At 43.5% G+C, this 20,007-nt stretch overlaps 1 protein-coding gene and 1 pseudogene across 7 annotated transcripts in view; both read left to right on the forward strand.

The window, feature by feature from the left end:
- Positions 1-20,007, forward strand: part of SUGCT (succinyl-CoA:glutarate-CoA transferase) — a 473,760-nt gene that overhangs the window by 16,857 nt on the left and 436,896 nt on the right. For all 7 annotated transcript variants that reach the window (XM_077302697.1, XM_077302695.1, XM_077302699.1 and 4 more), the window contains exon 7: positions 15,767-15,858. In XM_077302697.1, coding sequence (XP_077158812.1) covers positions 15,767-15,858 — 92 coding nt within the window. The remainder of the gene's footprint in view (positions 1-15,766; positions 15,859-20,007) is intronic.
- On the forward strand, positions 12,211-12,347 carry LOC143821167 (U2 spliceosomal RNA; annotated as a pseudogene).

Raw genomic sequence — 20,007 nt, forward strand, 5'->3', positions numbered from 1 at the left:
ATTGTATCTTCTTTATTGAGAACATTCACACAGTTATTGCAGAGGCTCCAGAGAACATAGTTACTAAATCATTGCATTCCAATGTTATCCCTATTGACTTTGTTTTTTAAAGACGTGGTTAGTGGCATTTTCCTGTCTTCTAATTCTAATGCAGTTGAAGTGCCAGTATTTCACAAATGAACCAGCAAAATACTTGTATGTATGTATGTATGTATGTAGGTAGGTAGGTAGGTAGGTAGGTAGGTATGCATGCATGCATGCATGTATGTATGTATGTATGTATTATCACCCTCCCCGAAGGTTCCTGCTCACACCTGCAGCTTCAAAAGGAATCCCCCAGTAACAGGCGCCAACCTAGCTGATGGGCCCATGTTGTGCCCCATAGGATCTAACCCCCAAACAGAACGCCACTGAGCAGGCGGTGGAAAACAACCCCCCGCTCCCACCAACGCTCAAACTCCATTGAGCCCCAACAAAACAGCCCTTATGTCTCCAAGCCGCAGGTCAGTGCCCCAATCCGACAGATGCACCCTGTCCTTCCGGAAGAGGGCTGCCAAATAGAACTCAATGTCCGGGTGAGGTAAGACCATGCAGACTTTTGACTCACAGGGGCACGTCATCACCCTGCAAACCTTGTGCCTAGCCAGGTCCACCTTCCTTGGATCATGTGCCCCACACCAAACCTGCTGCTCGAGTAATTCGCATCACAAGATGAATGTCCCAGGGCACAGTTTGCAGAAGCAGCAGATCCCGAAGTATTGATGTGGTGAGATCCAAGCACGGCGTGGCAAGTAGGTTGTTCCCCCCCGAGTTGAATCATGATAACATCCAGGCACCTATGCTCCTGCAGCAGATGTTCAACAAGCGGTAACAGGGCTGGCCAGTGCATTCCCCAGACTCCATGTCAGCAGATGACGAAATCACGTTCCAAGCCTAGGCCCACTCCCCACCCAGATCCAGCTGCATATCGCGATGCCCAAAAGACCACGCTGTAGCCAATAATCCATAACGCTTCCATTGACCTTGATGACCTAAGGAAGGAATTGATCACCCACATCAGTTCGAACATAGGATTTATAGGCATTGGAACGCCAGCGTCCCAAAGCCTGGCTCATGCCATCTGCTGCAGCTTGAGTAGCCATCCCACTACAGAAGGAGTGGGAACTAAAACCTTAGGGAGGCAAGCCCAGTGCCCGGAGGCAAAGACACAGCACAGCAATGAATTGAAATCGGGACAAAAATGTACCGTCTTCGTGGATGAAGAGTGTGCCTGCCACGGCAGGGTGTACCTCAAGAAAAGCCGTCAAAAACCTTACAGGACAAGGAGCCCCGTGGTCACTGGCAGTGAGACCCACCGTGGTGCCTCGGTTGTGCTGATCAGTTTTAGATCTGCCCAAATGAATGTGCACATGAGTGCCTGACAGGAGGACATTGTCCATCCGAATGGCCCTGCTTCCTTTACCGGACCTGGCAGAGGTCCCCAGTTAGCTAGCCCGGAAGGCACCAAAGAAGGCCAGGGTGAAAGCCGCCTGGAATAATAAAGCCTCAAACCCCGAAGAGCAAATGACAGGTAGCTGTCCCAGAATGCTGCCCAGCAACGTCCTTGAGATGGGGCGGCGTGAGTCTGGTGGCCTGGGGGTCAAACGACGCCAACCCTCCAATACCTTTCAAATCCTAAAAGATGACCTGGGATCCCACTAATTACGAACCCTGCAGAAAAAAGCAATCCCAGAAAGATGGATGTTAAATATCCAAGCTGAGCGCCCCGTGGCATGTTGCAATGCCAAATAGCATAATACCAATTTCTTTGTAGGTGGAGACGAAACCGGGAAAACCCAGGCTTGAGCTGCAGCCAAGTAGCCCTCTACTGCTGCCTGGTAAGCACAGTGAGTTGCTGGTTCCCATTCAAACCCTCTTGGATGAGAAGTTCCCAAGATCCCACAGCTCTGAGAAGACTTACAGGTTCAAGGATGCCTCTGGAATGAGATGTCTGAAGCGTTGCATGTGCTGTCTGGGTAACGCGTCCACTATGTCAGTGGTCCGCAACCTTCTTCAGGCTGCGGACCGGCGGCAGCAGGGAGGGTGATCGCACATGTGCGTTTGCGGCCACCCATGGCGCAAATGCGCATGCGTGACCCAGCAGTGCATGTGCGCATGCGTGGGAGTGCCGCACATTTGTGTTTGCGGCCACGCATGGTGCAAACGCGCATGCGCAGCCCGGTGCGGCCCTGCGGAGGCAGGGAGCCGTGGCCCGGTGCCAGGGCCTTCGCGGCCCGGCACCGGGCTGCGGCCCGGTAGTTGGGGACCACTGCACTATGTTGTTTCCACACCTGCAACATGCTTAGCCGAAAAACAAATGGTAGCCTTATCTGGCATCTTGTATATGTGTTGGAATTCATGCACATTGCTCTTTCTGAGAGCGAGAGTGAGTATGTATATTGGAAGCTTCCACTGTACCACATTTGTCTTGTGCATACGATCATATATAACAACTGAACAGACCAATGAAGTTTTAGAATAGATTAATTTCTCCTTTATTTGCTCTGGAACAGTTAATGCAATGATGCTTGACAGCCTAAAAGATGTGACATTTCCAAATGTAGAAATCATGCTTGGGAAAATAGTTTGTGTTAGTAACCTAGATATGAACTCCTTGGGAATTTCTGAGATTTTGATTAGTAAACTCTTAAATGTCTTATCTAAATAAACCTGATTGAATCTCCATAGCTCCTTGCACTGATGATTGCTCCAGTGCTAGAATTCCACAGTTTTTCCCAGCATTCTTCCAGCTTTGTGAATTTTCTCAGGGTTCTCTCTGCCTATTTTTGCTCACCGGTTAGCTCCATTAGTGCAGAGGGAGTAATCTTAGAAGCAGTGTTGGCTTAATATCTTCTGACAGTTCAGGGGTTGATGTTGGTTTTAAGTTTACTATGTTTGTCCAGATACAGTTACTCACAGATGGTCACCAAGGAATGAGATGGTAAGGCTTAGTTTAATTAGAACCTAAGCAAAGAAAGCAGATCTGTATACCAAAAATAGAGGATAATCTTTAGCCAGTTTGGTGTAGTGGTTAGGAGTGCGGACTTCTACTCTGGCGAGCCAGGTTTTATTCTGCACTCCCCCACATGCAACCAGCTGGGTGACCTTGGGCTCACCACGGCACTGATAAAACTGTTCTGACCAAGCAGTGATATCAGGGCTCTCTCAGCCTCACCCACCTCACAAGGTGTCTGTTGTGGGGAGAGGAAAGGGAAGGCGACTGTAAGCCACTTTGAGCCTCCTTCGGGTAGAGAAAAGCGGCATATAAGAACCAACTCTTCTTCTAGACTAAAAAGGTTAGAGGGATAGCTTCAAATAATGATATTCCTGTCATGAACCCCAGTTAACACATTCTACAAGTTGTTTGTGTCCTGTTGTTCCCGGAACTCCCGCTGGGCTCTGGCACCTTGGCCGGACTCAAGAGCACCATCCCTCCCCTTGGCCTCTGTTTGCATTTCAAAGACTCCATGGCTCCTCACTATCTCATTTCAAGGCTGCTTTCCCTAGCTAGGCAAAACAACAGATGTTTGAACCACTTTAACACTTACCCATATCAAAGAACACTCTCCTCCTATTTTCCTGTGTGAATGCTCGATTCCCACCTTAGGCAGATCCATTGCCTATTTGCCACGGCCCAGGTATATAAGCCATGCCACCCCCTCCTTTGGTGTCTCTGTCAAGGATTCTTGCCTGTAAGCATATGTTAGTATAGACTCTGAATGCTGACTTCCCCAATAAAGACTTTATACTTAAAGCTTCACCCTGAAGCCTGAGAGTGATGTCTGTGGTATGAGTGGCGGGACCCCGGATTTGTCCCAAAATTGGGTACTGCAGAGGAGACTCCTTTGGGTAGTGAAATGACGGCTATAAAAACCAATTTCTCATCATTGTTGTCTTCTCCTCCTCCTCCTCCTTCTCTCCAACAGCTCTGCAGAATATCAGGGAGCCAGTTTGAGGTAAGGGCAGAGAGAGCCTTGGGGAGTGATCTCATCAATAGTGACAGACAGACCTGCCAGTCCTCCACTAAGTCTGCCAACAAGTCGCCAGGAGTCATCAGGTCCCACAGAATATTCAGGAATCCATTCGGATCTATAACTCTCTGAAGGCAGGCTAAAATACGGGCTAACTGCATAAGAAATTAAGCCGCTACCCTTAGTGTGATAGAATCTTTAGATAGCTACTGAACTCCTCTGAGCACAGTCAGCTACAGAGTGAATATGAGCCGTTTGCTTGCCATTATCCTGTAAAATCACTCCAAGATATTTAAAGAATTTAACTTGCTCAATGTGATGTTCTTCTATGTACCAGGGGGAAAAATGCTCTGTCATTGAAGTGCATACTTTTTGTTTTGGTGTAGTTAATAACTAGATGGTCTTCCTGACTGTGTAATCATGCACTTTGCACTTTGATTTGATGGTGTGAAATGGTAAAATCCACTTTTAGCTGCTTTCTTTCAACAGTTGTTGGAAGCCAGTTAATCTTTCTGTGGACCTAGAAATATTGCACATGCTCATCTCCCTGATGTGAAGTGCTTGGAACGTACCAATGTTCCCTCCACACAATGGACAGCATCTACACTATCATTTTACTCTCCTATAGATTCAATATACATTTTTGTGGCTTTTTATCTTTTAACTGTTAAACAGAATTATTTGTGTTTCAGAAGTCATGTCCTTTTATTTTGAATATTATTATTTTATTTTGAAGATACTTTTTGGGGGAAGCTGCTTTTTGAGCACAGATAAAGGCTTGCTGTTAGTTCTACCCAAAGGAAACCTCTTCATCCTCTCCTGCTAAGGCTTCCCTTAGCATAGAGCAGAGTTGAAAACTTAAGAGCAGCAAAAGGACATGACCTCTTTGTCTCTTTTGTGCATGAGTAGAGAGTGTTTCATGTACATAAAGCATGGTGATGACTTCAAACTCTCAAAAATGAATGCAGCTGTAGGAGGATTTGACCTACCTGAATAGCTGTCATTTTAATATTATAATGGAAAAGGTTTTGTGTGGCTGTAGTTGTCCTAAATTATAAGTACAGGATGAAAACAGTACTGCTTCTGTGTTACATAGTTCTCTTAGTCATTGATAATGTTAAGCCCTTGCCAATCTACTAATCATGTTGAGGAAATTGTGAACATGCCTTGACTCATATGCATCTCCCCCCTTCTTCTAGTCATTTTATTCCAACGTTTCCCTTCACCTTTCATGGTTTGCTTAAGCAAGTGTAGCATTATGTATGTACCAGCACTTAATGTGGTAAATTGCAACCAGGGCTCGTTCCGCACAAGTAGGACAATGCACTTTCAATGAGATTTTGTAGCTGCAGAACAAGAAAACACACTTCTAAATTGTATTGAAAGTGCATTAAACATTGTGTGCAAAATATTACAAGGATTACCCTTGTAACAAGGATTTGAAATGGTTTGAGGACAGTCCTATGCTACATTCAAACATCATTCTGTACTGCATATTGTGGCACAAGGATGATTCAGTTGTGAATGAATACTACAGTGTAATATGATACACCCGTCTACTTCCCTCCCTCAGAGGCAAGATTTTCTTTCCATTTTTTTCTCCCCTTGTGAATGAGACACCCTAGTGAGAGAGAGAATATCTTTATTGGCATAATAAAAAGTAAAGAATAAAGCCACCCTAGTTATGTTTTCTTGAAGAACTGTATCCGTATAAATGAAGCTCTTTGGTCTTTATTATAACATCTTTATTATGCTGTATGCTAATTTGCTGCTGTATGGAATGCTGCTTTTTACCATGTTATAAATAGATATTAATTAATATGTATTCACAAAATAAATGTGTTAAATGCCCCTTTCTTTGGTGAGGTTGGAGGGGGTGGGTTAACAGTGCAGTATCTTGATCACTAACTTGCAAGGGAACTTTGTAAAATGATCTGCATACTTATTGTTTGTGTCTTAAAACACATTTTTCCAAACATAAGTGGGAGATAATGAATAATAGTATTTTTTTAAACTTAATCAGATGGGGATCAAACCAGGGCTTTTGGATTTGAAGTCTGTTCACATACACAGTGAGCCACCAATGGTGCTGATGTTCAAGGCTGTAAGAAACACATCTTAATACCCTGTATATTGCTGTTTGTAGCCTCTGTACCCAAAAAGGTCATTTTAAAAAGTATTAGATTCATAGAGAGGTGGATAGCTGGGTTGGTCTGCATTAGCAGTCTATACTTATAGAGGGTGAGCATACCGCATAATGAAATCCTAAGGAATATGAGAAGCAGAAGAGCAACCAGTGTGATGGTGTCTTCTTTTCCTATCCTAGTAGCCTGGTTAGGAAAACTAATTTTGGGAAGTTGTGACCTGTTAATTTTTGAAGGCTTTTAAAGCAGATATGTGAGATCCAAACTCAGTCAGAAAGATCCAATAACCAGAAAGTTTTGGTGATATGGGAAGTGGAAAGGAAAGAGCAGAACAAAGTCCTCTGGCACCTTTAAGAACAACAATGTTTTATTCAAGTTTTTGTGTGCACAGACACTTCTTCAGAAACATTGAAATGGAAGTATTAGATTGAAGATGAATTATAGTATACAAAAGGGATGGGGTTTTGACAAAACATGGCTAACAAAGAGTAAACACAATAGAATCTCCTGTGGCATCATCATAAGTTTTAAATTAACATGCCAACCACAAAATCAACAAGTATGGAGCTTTATGTAAAACGGAATGGTACTAAAGAAATCCAATTGAGCTCACTGTAATGCAGAGTTCATGCCCAGTTATTCCACAGGAAAAATCAGAGGAGTGGAAACTACAGAGAACAAAAACTGAAGTTGAATTAAGTGACATCGGGTGGAATGCAGTTATATTCGGGTGTATGTGCGGAAAAGGCCTGAATTGTATCCTGCTTGTTCTCATTGTTAAACCCTATATCTGGTAATATATGTTGGCAGAGAGATAAACAGTGTTCCTGTTCTTTGAGGGAGCTAACTTGTTTGGCATGTGGCAGTAGATTTTAATATAGAATTTGTTTCTCATGGTTGCTAGAAATCAAATGTGCTTTGCTTTTTCTGATGATTTGCAGCCTCACTTTCTGATGGGTAAGAATGAGGAATGCCTTGCAAAGCTGCACAAAGGTATTATTATGCTTTTCAGGAGTTCCATTAAAAACTTTAACTTGCTGAACAAATGTTGAAGCCCATTATGATAAAGAACTTAGGAGGAAAAATTCATGATTCATGTTATATGACCTTTTCAGAGGCTACCTTCCTGCATGCTAGGAGCCTTCCAACTGTGTATAGAATCTTCCAGTAGTTGCCATGTTGCCTGAACAGAGACAGTGTGTATAGTTTTTTGCATGTGTGTAAAGCCTCAGTATGTGCACAGTGACTACTGGATTTTTAAGGGTTCTGGTTCACACGTAGTGAAACTATATATACCTGCCAAACATGTGAAGTATCCCAGTTGGACTATAGGTGATTGTATGTATCAGGAGAAAGGAAAAAGAAAGATGATAGGGGACTAAGAATCAAAAATATTGCCCATGTAGTAAATTTTTTGTATGAATATCCAGATAGGTGATTGAAGGGAATGGGAATAATCTTGGGCTATTTCCACATGGGCTTTCTTTCCTGCCCACATCAGTACTATTTTCACACTACACACACATCATTTCCCCCTACCACCAGATGATTTTGGGGGTGTTTTTTTGAGCAGGGAAATGCTAGATCACAATAGCATAATTATAATGATCTATTGCCACAGTCTACAAGTTATAATGGTATAGCAATCTTGCAATTCCCAATTTTTAGAAAAGGCCCTAAGTGGTCGGAAAGGGTGGTGGAATGGGGGAGAAGGAAGCTGCTGATGCTCCATAGCCCCTCCACTTACCTTTGCATTTCTGTCAACAATGATAGCTGCATGGAGAATTACCTCTGTATGGGAAGCAACTCAGGAAGTAGAATTGCCTGTAAGAATGGGATGGAAAAGGTCCCTATATTTTCCTATGGAAAGAGTGAAGGGTTGAACATTAAAAAAGATACATTTTACTTGATAATTTTAAAACCTCTTTAGTTTCTTTTTGTAAAATTTATTTCTCAAATACAGCTACTGAGACTGTTTTTTTCCAAGGCTGGTAAGCAACTTTTTTTTTTGGGAGGGGGGGGTGTGTGTGTTGAAAAAAAACACCAGAGCTGCTTGGAGCCCTGGAAGAATATGGGTTCCAGTAAAAAATGTTAATATAATGATTTATAATGTGTGTCAAGCAAGCATGTGCACAGTTAGATGAGTGAGAAGTAGTTTAAATAATAAAAAACAGTATGCTCATAAAGCTCCCTTTAATTACAGACCAATATGTTTTATTTGTCATATCAACCAAACAGTATGCATGTTAGCTCAAACAATGTGAGTGTCAGAATGGGAAGCTTCATTGGTTTCTTCTGTATTGTTGTTAGGTGTGAAGTCGTGTCCGATCCATCGCAACCCCATTGACAATGATCCTCCAGGCCTTCCTGTCCTCTACCATTCCTCGAAGTCCATTTAATTTTGCACTGGAGAAGGAAATGGCAAACCACTCCAGTATCTTTGCCATGAAAACTCTATAGACAGGTTCTTCTGTAGTAAGGTAAAGGTAAAGGTATCCCCTGTGCAAGCACTGGGTCATCTGACCCATGGGGTGACGCCCTCTAGTGTTTTCATGGCAGACTCTATATGGGGTGGTTTGCCAGTGCCTTCCCCAGTCATTACCGTTTACCCCCCAGCAAGCTGGGTACTCATTTTAGCGACCTCGGAAGGATGGAAGGCTGAGTCAACCTTGAGCTGGCTGCTGGGATCGAACTCCCATCCTCATGGTCAGAGCTTCAGACTGCATGTCTGCTGCCTCACCACTCTGTGCCACAAGAGGCTCTTCTGTAGTACATAAGTTCAAATGCTCATGTATAGGATTGTGGCTGTATCCTTCAGCCTTACATTTTAACTGGAGATCTGAAGAGAAACCTCTTTTTTTTAAATACCTCAAATTAGATATAATGCCTGTGGACTTTGGCCAAAGATTTCGGATTCTTCTAGATTTCAGAAAGTTTAAAAGCAGTAGGTTTTGTTTTCCACAACAGTCAAACATTCTTATTCAAGAACTATATGAATTTCAAAATGGGAAACTTGATGTATATAATTTTTATTTCATTCTGGCCCCCTTTCCTATATCAGTATCTACAATTGTATTTCAGGGCTTATTTTTTAGATATATATTTGTTTGCTATTTTATGTATGTGTGAGGATGTAATTTTTTTTCCACAGAGAGAGCCATGCCACATACAGTAGATTCCCTCAGGTTTAGCTCAGGGAGGGCTGAGGTGATGGAGTGGACACTACCACTTTAGACTGCGGGGGGGGGGGATTACATGTTTCAGAACTCCCTCCTATTAAAATCAGAGTCCAGTAGCACCTTTAAGACCAACAAAGATTTATTCAAGGCGTGAGCTTTCGAGTGCAAGCACCCTTCGTCAGACTATGATCTTCTCACATGACAGGGAATATATAGCAAAAATCAGTTCTGTTACGTCTGTGTCACAACCAGACTCCCTCCTATTAGTAATTATTTATAACAGGAAGGTCTAATAAAGCAGTCACTGTAAAGAGCTAGGCCACAAACTTTATGTACCCCCCCTTTCTTAGTAGGGTGCTAATATATGGGGAATTGACAGGGGGGTTGAAATGTGACTTCCCCGCTACCACTTGAAATGGTAAATCATATTCTATCACCTCAGAATGACACACCTCAGTTTGCTGCATCTATAGGCTAGGTCTGTTGAGGGTGAGGAGAGGCTTGAATTGGCTGCTTCCTTCTCAAGGAAGGGAAGATTTTATCTTCCTTAGAGCTGCCAATCACAAAATGGGGACTTGCCAGGGGTCTGACTAAAATGGTGGTTTATACAAAAATTATAGCATTTCAGAGTATTTTCTGCTTTCCTAAAGCAAACCGCTCCTACCCCACATTGTAACTTGCCTTGTAAGGCATAGCCCTATTCACATGTTACACGTTAAATGGACACACATCCTGCCTGTGTACTTTTGTTTTATGCATTTTCCAAAATTTATCTGGAAGAAAGGCAAAGCACAGCTATCCTTCAAATGAAACTGGGGACCAGTACCTGGATCAGTGTGGATTTTGTTCAGCTATGTATGCATTGACTAATGTGAGAATTAATGTGTGTAAAAAGAACAATTAAGCTTACACTGTACACACATTGTACTGTACAAGGATTGTATGCATGTTCGTTTTGCATTGTTAACAGGACTGTTATTTTCCCTGGAGGAGGCATACAGCAGCTTTAATTCGAGGGAGAGAGTCAGTAGTATATATGTGCACATATAAAGGAGGTAGAGAAGGTGAGGTGCCATAGTTTTCTTATTCAGAGCAAAGGTTTGTGCATGTGCCTCCTTTTAATGGAAGAAAAAGAGGGGAGAAGCTGCTGCAGTAGCTTTAAAGAGGATAAGAAAGGAGCGTTTTTCTTAATTGCTTGGAGCCTGATAGGTGCTTCTGAGTGACCTTCTAAAAGGTAAAGGTAAAGGTATCCCCTGTGCAAGTACCGAGTTATGTCTGACCCTTGGGGTGACGCCCTCTAGCGTTTTCATGGCAGACTCAATACAGGGTGGTTTGCCAGTGCCTTCCCCAGTCATGACCGTTTACCCCCCAGCAGCAAGCTGGGTACTCATTTTACCGACTTCAGAAGGATGGAAGGCTGAGTCAACCTTGAGCCGGCTGCTGGGATCGAACTCCCAACCTCATGGGCAAAGCTTTCAGGCAGCTGCCTTACCACTCTGCGCCACAAGAGGCTCTTATGAGTGACCTTCTACCAACCCATTATATGTTTATCCAAGCTCTGTACCAGCTAAGGTGTCACAAGTCTGAGGCCTGGCTTTCAAAGAATATCCATGATTTCTTCCTGGTTCAAATTAAACCCAGATTAATTTTGCCACAGGTCTCACACACACACTTTATTCATTAGTTCATCTCTGTAGTTTAGATCGTGTTGGTGTCTCTTCTGTGGTATTTAGGCTTGCCTTTCTAGAACATTCTACTCATTCTTTGTAGAGAGCAAGATGTGACCAGCATTTTTTAAAAGCAATTTTTCATTTGAGCGTATTTGGCAGCTCTGTAATTATAAGGATGCATTTGCTTAGTGTTTTTCATTATGGATCCATTGCTTGTGTTTTTACTTATTTTATTAATCTTTATTAAAGAAAGATGTAGTCTGCTCATAATGGATAAGGAAATTTGACAGAACAACAGGTTGAAAAGGTGTTTTGTATTACATACATAGCTTTATTATGGTCACAGACCAGCAAAATCAAAACAATTTCACAGTTACACAGATATATGGCTAAAACATGGTTTCACTCATAAAATAGCATTATGTTAAACACTTAGACTATGAGTCTGCAAAAATATAAATTAAAACTAAATGGAAATATAGGAAATTGTTCTAATTGCTCTCAGGGTCAGTTACGTTTTAGTCAACTTCCGCCGCCTTTTCATGGCTGCAGCACAAAACCTGGCAACACTATATGTGAATGGAACAGTTTGTGTCTGTGAGCAGCAGGGGGATATAAGATTGTCCTGAACGCCCTGGGACTCTATGTAACTATGGTGTGATAAATACGGAACGAATGTCATTATAAAATTGACAATGCCAAAGGATATGTTCTAATGTTTATATTTGACCAGAACCACAGGGGCACTTCCTTTCACCATAGGGAATTTTCTTGTATCGCCCTTCAAATACAGCTGAGGGAAGGGCATTGCAGCGAGCTAAAGTGAAGGCCCTCCGGTGACTAGGCACCTCAGGATTTGTCCAATAAGCCAAGGGAGCTGTGACATACCTATTGCCTTCACTAACAATGAAGGCAGAGGTATTTGCTAGATCATGTTGGCGTTCTATATCCACCACTCGCTGTTTGATAACCTCTTTAGCTTGGTCATAGGCCAGCTGGACTAGAAATTCTGGAGAAAATCCCAAAACTGCGATTTTCCCCCTCACAGATTGTTTCCGTGAAGACTGGAAGTCATCCTTCATTATCGAAGAAGCTAATCCACAGGGAAAAAAAGAGATCTTAAGCCAGTAATTGAGAATGTTTAAGCATATTCTTGCTTCCACATTCATAAGGCCAGTCTCAAGTTGAAAGGCGGCACTGGAAACACATCGCTTCTCGGCCTTTTGGCTAAGATCAAGTGTAATGTTTTGTATTAATTTGACAGGATTATTTAACTTTCTGGATTGAATCCGGATGATATACACATACCTGTTTGCAGAAATATCTGCATCAGATTTTCCCTCCCCCATACCCAGCATTTTCTTGTGCAATAGCATCTTCTTGTGTAACAATACCAGAATGTGAAATAAATGTGTGTTGCATAAATTCTAAAGGAAGCATATATTATTCACAGATCACCTTTCTTAAAATATATGGAGGCTGCAACAAAAAAGGAACTAGGCTTCCATTTTGTTTCAACCAGCAAATAATTCATATATTTTCCTTTCCACAATTGATCTGCACATTTGCCTTTTCACTAAATAGGATAAAGGTGCTTAGAAAACAATTTGGTCCCATTGCACTGAGAGCAGGGCTCTTTTTTGGGGAGTTTGTACAGAATGACTTTCTGGTGGATTATGTATATTATTCCATTTTTTTTATTAGATAGGAGTACCATGTGGTATAAATGGGTGATTCTGTAGAAAACATTTCCTCCTCCTAGCCAGGAGGAAGAAAGTTTGGCTACAGAATCAGACTTACATTCCTGTCTGTCCAGGTTTGGTATTTATTTTCTGTGATGGGGAAACCCAAATTTTGGTTCCAATCTTCTGCCCTTGAGAAATAGAGGAGTGGGAGAAAAAATGGCTGTAAAAATATCCATAGTGACACTCTATGGATTTCCACGTTCTCTATGGAATGTACCCCAGATAATTGGGAACATTCATGCAGAAGTGAAGTCACATCCTCCCCAGGCTCCATACTTCTCAGACACTTGAAATCTCCCAGCACTCATTTCCTTTCTCTCTCTTGTTCAGAGACCTAGAGGCAAAATCATTCCAACATCTTGGGGTTGCATGTGTACAGTAGCACATGATGTCTAATTGTGAATATTTATGACCCTGCCAAGGATGCAGCATGAACACTTCACATTTGAAACACTGTTTTGGTCAGTAATTACTTGTTCTTGCTTCTGGAAAGTTCTGAATCCTTCTTGTAGTCATGCTTGGTTAGAAGTAAATTTCACTTTTCCATGCTAACTTGGATTTACTTGAAAATGAGTGTGCATTGGATTGATTTTAGCTTATAAATCAGTGGCTTTGCTCAGTATACTAGGATGTTCACAGAGTGAGAGTGAGCTAAGATTGGACAGGGAAGCCCATTGTAACAAGAAAAGATTTTTCAGTTATGTGAGGAGCAAACGTAAAGTAAAGGAAGCAATAGGCCCACTGTTGGGTGCAGATGGATAAACTCTAACGGACGATGCAGAGAAAACAGAAAGGCTCAGCGCCTATTTTACATCTATTTTTTCCCACAGGTCAAAGGGTTTAGACACATCTAGTGTTGGCAGTAGCCAAGGGATAGTGTCTGGGTGGCAGGTTGACATGGACAGAGAGGTTGTCAAGAGGCATTTAGCTGCACTGGATGAGTTCAGATCCCCTGGGCCGGATGAAATGCACCTGAGAGTGCTGAAAGAATTTTCTGGAGAACTTGCAGAACCCTTGTCCATCATCTTCGGGACCTCTTTAAGGACTGGAGATGTCCCGGAGGACTGGAAGAGAGCAAACATTATTCCGATCTTCAAAAAAGGGAGGAAGGATGACCCGGGAAACTACAGACCAGTGAGTCTGACCTCTGTTATGGGGAAGATAATGGAGCAGATATTAAAAGGAGCGAACTGCAGACATCTGGAGGACAATTTGGTGATTCACGGAAGACACATAGATTTGTCTCCAACAGGTCCTGTCAGACCAACCTGGTTTCCTTATTTGACCAAGTAACAGGTTTGCTGGATCATGGAAATTCGGTTGATGTCGTTTACTTGGATTTTAGTAAAGCTATTGATAAGATTCCCCATGATGTTCTGATGGATAAATTGAAGGACTGCAATCTGGATTTTCAGATAGTTAGGTGGACATGGAATTGGTTAGAGAACCACACTCAAAGAGTTGTTGTCAATGGTGTTTCATAAGACTGGAGGGAGATGAGTAGCGGGGTACCTCAGGGCTCGGTGCTCGGACCGGTACTTTGTAGCATATTTATTAATGATCTAGACTAGATGAGGGGGTGGAGGGACTACTCATCAAGTTTGCAGATGACACCAAATTGGGAGGACTGGCAAATACTCCAGAAGATAGAGACAGAGTTCAACGAGATCTGAACACAATGGAAAAATGGGCAAATGAGAACAAGATGCAATTTAATAAAGATAAGTGTAAAGTTCTGCATCTGGGTCAGAAAAATGAAAAGCATGCCTACTGGATGAGATATACGCTTCTAGGTAACACTGTGTGTGAATGAGACCTTGGGGTACTTGTGGATTGTAAGCTAAACATGAGCAGGCAGTGTGATGCAGCGGTAAAAAAGGCAAATGCCATTTTGGGCTGTATCAACAAGGGCATCACATCAAAATCACAAGATATCATAGTCCCATTGTATACGGCACTGGTCAGACCACACCTGGAATACTGTGTGCAGTTCTTGAGGCTTCGTTTCAAGAAGGACGTGGATAAAATTGAAAGGGTACAGAGGAGAGCGACGAGGATGATCTGGGGCCAAGAGACCAAGCCCTATGAAGATCGGTTGAGGGACTTGGGAATGTTCAGCCTGGAGAAAAGGAGGTTGAGAGGGGACATGATAGCCCTCTTTAAGGATTTGAAAGGCTGTCACGAAGGCCCATTATGCACGGCTGCTGAAACAGCGATTTCAGGCCACATGAAAAACACGGAGGAGGAAGAAGCGAAGCAAACCGCTTATGCACGGGACGGAACACAATGGCAGCAAAACCCAGAGTAACCGATTATGCACACAGTGACCCGGCGCCGCTTCTGATTGCACCCTGGTCACCCGGAAGCTGCACTTTCTTCCGCGTTTCACTAACGCGGCTTTTTCAGCGGCATGCACCGAATCTGTGGCCGGTTGCAGCTGGCTCCGTGCGTTATCGGTGATTTTAGTCGCCGCCATTCCACCCCGAATATGTGCTATCTCCCCCGTGCATAATGGGCCTTAGAGGAGGGCAGGATGCTGTTTCCGTTGGCTGTAGTGGAAAGGACGCACAGTAATGGGTTTAAACTACAAGTACAAAGATATAGGCTAGATATCGGGGGGGGGGGGGAAATTTCACAGTCTGAGCAGTTCAGCAGTGGAATAGGCTGCCTAAGGAGGTGGTGAGCTCCCCCTCACTGTCAGTCTTCAAACAGAGGTTGGATACACACTTTTCTTGGATGCTTTAGGATGCTTTGGGTTGAACCTACGTTGAGCAGGGGGTTTGACTAGATGGCCTGTTTGGCCCCTTCCAATTCTATGTTTCTATGGTCAAAATTCATATACATGTTCAGGAAATAAAATAAATTTAATTGTAGGAAACTATTCAAATCTATATTTCCCCTCTGGGTAATTTAAATCCATCCACCCCAGTTGACTTGAGGCACACTTATCAAATGGACTGGTTACTACTGCTCTATTTATTTACCTTTGATGGTGTCCTTTTTGTTTGTTTGTTTTAGGCTATGGTCAAACTGGGCCAAAGTTTCAACGGGCAGGCTATGACTCTGTTGCAGCTGCTGTTTCTGGCCTCTTGCATATCACAGGGCCTGAGGTAAAGTATATGCAGATATTGAGGGGTGTTTCTTTTTTAAAAACTCGCTGCAGTGCATGATACATGGCAGTGGACAATATGGATGAGGTTTTGACAATGGACAAGGATAAGTTAAAGTAACACCGTTTCGCAAGGATAATTTTGGCATGACAGTACAGTGCTGTGCAGTGATTTCCGTGAGCTTGGACTGGAGTAAATCTGCATAGAGTGCACTGCAAACATCTAAAATGCTGTACTGCTTTCAGATGTGCTTCAGGAAAGAATAAAATACCATCAATTAGCAAAAGAACCTTGATAATAGTGCTGAGACCTGTAAAATGAGTGGATGAGAGCACTTTAAAAATTCACCTGGAATGCTGTCCTTTCAAGGGCATCTGAAAACAGGGACAACTGCAGAAATCTTTGGCTGTTTGGAAGAGGGGGATTATAGATTCCACACATCCATTTCATACCTCTAAGGTTGCCATCCCCAGTTTGGGAAACTTGGAGATTTGGGGATGGTGCCTGGGGATGAATCAGATGCGATGCTGTACAGTCTGCTCTCAAAAGCATCTGGAAATCAACTGTAATTTTGGAGAACTACAGAGCCCACCTTGAGGTTTGTAACTTTACACTTCTTTTTTACTTTCCTCCATACCATTACAAATCCATCCTGAGCCCGTGGAACATGACTTTCCACATTTGGAGTTAAAAGCAATACAAAAGGATAGCTTCTCTGCTTTCTCCACTGATCAGGAAATGCAGCACTGTCCCAGAGTCCCATTGAAAACTGAGCAGTGGTACCTGCTGACATTGACTAGTCAAAAAGGCATGTTTAGAACTTGCAATCCCTTTCATCAGTAAATTGGAGATTGTCCAGAAGCTTGTGTTAGAAGCTCGTGTTAGAATCCCTCATTCCTTGTAGGAGGAACCATGGGTAGGAGTACAGCAGGAACTTTTCCATGTTTATTTTTTCTACTGATACCAAAGGTAGCAGAACAGTCCTGTCCTGGCTTGCAGGCCCTGTTCTACCTTTCCCTCCTAGGTTCTTCCATCACCTGGGTCAAGTCTGGACAGGGCTTTTTATCCACTTGCAGCCCGAATAAATCCCACCCGTCTACACTGAATTCAGTTTCCATTTTGATTTTGGGTGATTAAATTCCTGGTTGCAAGGCTTCCCTCCCTGTTTTAAAGTGACTGCGCTCCAGAAATCCACACTTCTCTCAGCAGAGATTTGCCTCATTCTCTGAGAGGCTGCTGCTGACTTGGGAGTCAAAAGAGAAGAAATAAAGCACTAATGCTGGACTTCACCTGCCCCCCGCCCTTTGCTAGTTCAGGAAAGGTAGTTCAGGTTTGTGACCACCGCTCCCCTCCCCTCTCAAGTGCAGAAGGCTTTCTGTTTCAATTCGGGGATGGGGGGTGGATGGAGGAAGACCTGAATATAAATTGGTCTGAATTCAGCACAATCCACAACGGAACAAACAAAGTAAGTGCAGAATCAGCTCTGGTTGTTATTGGTGGTGGGGGTCTTTCTTAGTTCAACTACTGCCACCACCTGACCTTTGTAGGAATTTTTCAATGGGAAAGTCAAAACTTCTGTCTTTTCTTCCATATTCCGAGCCCTTGCCTCTGTGTCTCCCCCTTTCCTGTCTGGTGACCTTGGGAACTGCTGTTGGGTTAAGATCAGAGTAATATGGTATTTCAGTTTGATGGCTCCAGAGAAAATGCTTTGAGCATCAGCTTTATTCTTTCTTATATAAGACAGTGATTGTATGAAAGTGATCATGTGCTTGTAGGCCGGGAGCTTTGTTCAAGTAGTGAGAAACGGGATATAAAAAAACAATTATTCTTCTTTGTCATCTTCATTGTCGTCGTCGTCGTCGTCATCATCATCATCATCCTTATCCTTCTTCTCCATTCACAACTGGATATTCCACTATAGGGACAATTGCCAGTGGTGCAAAACCCAGTGAATGTAGCTATGGTTGTCAAGTGGTTAGATCAAAGAAAGTGGTTAGTAGATCAAGCCTAGTGGTCACCTCCACCAACAGTTGTGACCTAATGATATAATTGGCTTGTGATTACTTTCTTACTGGAACAGCTTTTATTTCAGGGTTAGTCATACCCTTCCTCATCCCTCTGCCCTACCTCAGTGTCTACAATATAAAGATAATAATAACTTATAATAATAACAATAAAGGTAAAGGTAAAGGTTTCCCCTGTGCAAGCACCGAGTCATGTCTGACCCTTGGGGTGACGCCCTCTAGCGTTTTCATGGCAGACTCAATACGGGGTGGTTTGCCAGTGCCTTCCCCAGTCATTACCGTTTACCCCCCAGCAAGCTGGGTACTCATTTTACCGACCTCGGAAGGATGGAAGGCTGAGTCGACCTTGAGCCGGCTGCTGGGATTGAACTCCCAGCCTTATGGGCAAAGCTTTCAGACGGCTGCCTTACCACTCTGCGCCACAAGAGGCTCTTATAATAATAATAACAATAGTGACCTATTTATAGGCTTCTTGGGAGGGTTACTGAGAATGTGTGACATACTTTTAACACCGTATGGTAGGGCTACCAGGCATCCCACTATGGTGAGAGGCTTCATGCTATTACCTGTCATTGCCTACTGCGGCAAGGGGTAGTGGGAGAAAAATAAAATTTTGAAACATTGGTGTCCTGCAGGCCACTGTCACTTCTGAGACAAAAGTGATGTAGAATCATAGAATCACAGAATCATAGAATAATAGAGTTGGAAGGAACCTCAAGGGTCATCTAGTCCAACCCCCTGCACCATGCCGGACGCTCACAACCCTATCGCTCATCCAGTGTAACCTGCCATCCCCTTGAACCTTCACAGAATCAGCCTCTCTGTCTAGCCTCTGTTTAACAATTTCCAAACCCGCCACCTCCCGAGGAAGCCTGTTCCACTGAGAAACCGCTCTGTCAGGAACTTCTTCCTGATGTTTAGAGGGAATTTCTTTTGAATTTATTTCATCCCATTGGTTCTGATCCGTCCCTCCAGGGCAAGAGAGAACAACTGTGTTCCATCCTCTATATCAGTGGTCCCCAACCCCAGGTCTGGTGACCAGTACCGCTCTGTGGATCAGTCAGTACCTGGCCGTGGCTCCTGCTGCCTCGGGGGCTGCCCTGCCACTCTGTCGTTGGCTCACCTTCGGTGCTTTCCAGCAGCCGTCATGGCTGGGGCTCCCCCTCAGTGTGGCACTGCGCAACTGCTGCTGGCAGCGCCCCCCAGCGTATGGCGGGAAGTCAGGGGCGCCAGCGGGAAAGCAAGTGGAGCAGGGGTTCAGGCGGCGGCGGCAGCATCCCTCGGCAAAAAACTACCCCCCAGGCCTCGGTTAAATTGTGTTGACTGGTCCCTGGTGATAAAAAGGTTGAGGACCACTGCTCTATATGGCGCCCTTTTAAATACTTGAAGATGGTTATCAGATCCCCTCTCAGTCGTCTCCTCTCCAGGCTAAACAGGCTAATCTCCCCCAACCTTTCTGCATACGTCTTGGCCTCCAAACCCTTCACCATCTTTGTTGCCCTCCTCTGGACACGCTCCAGTTTGTCTACATCCCTCTTCAACTGAGGTGCCCAAAACTTAACACAGTACTCCAAGTGAGGCCGAACCAGAGCAGAGTAAAGCGGTACCATCACCTCCTGTGATCAGGACACGATACTCTGTTTGATACAGCCCAAAGTCCCATTTGCCTTTTTAGCCATCGAGTCACACTGCTGACACATATTCAATATGTGGTCTACTAAGACTCCTAGATCCTTTTCGCACATACTACTGCCAAGACAAGTCTCCCTCATCCTATATTGGTGTATTAGTTTTTTCCTACCTAAATGCAGAACTTTACATTTGTCACTATTGAACATTTTATTCAGTTTAACCCACTTTTCGAGCCTATCAAGATCATCCTGTATTCTGATTCTGTCTTCTATTGTGTTTGCTATCCCCCACCAGTTTAGTATTGTATTCAGATTTAATAAGTATCCCCTCTAATCTCTCATCCAAATCATTTATAAGTATGTTGAACAACACAGGCCCCAGGACAGATCCTTGGGGTACTCATATTGGCATATAGGACACTATGCCCCCTCCATCTCCACGTCCCCAAGTTTCCTGCATAACCAAGCGACCTATGATACAGTGGTATATGGAT

Source organism: Paroedura picta, chromosome 11 (assembly GCF_049243985.1).
Source record: "Paroedura picta isolate Pp20150507F chromosome 11, Ppicta_v3.0, whole genome shotgun sequence".
Taxonomy (NCBI): Eukaryota; Metazoa; Chordata; class Lepidosauria; order Squamata; family Gekkonidae; genus Paroedura; species Paroedura picta.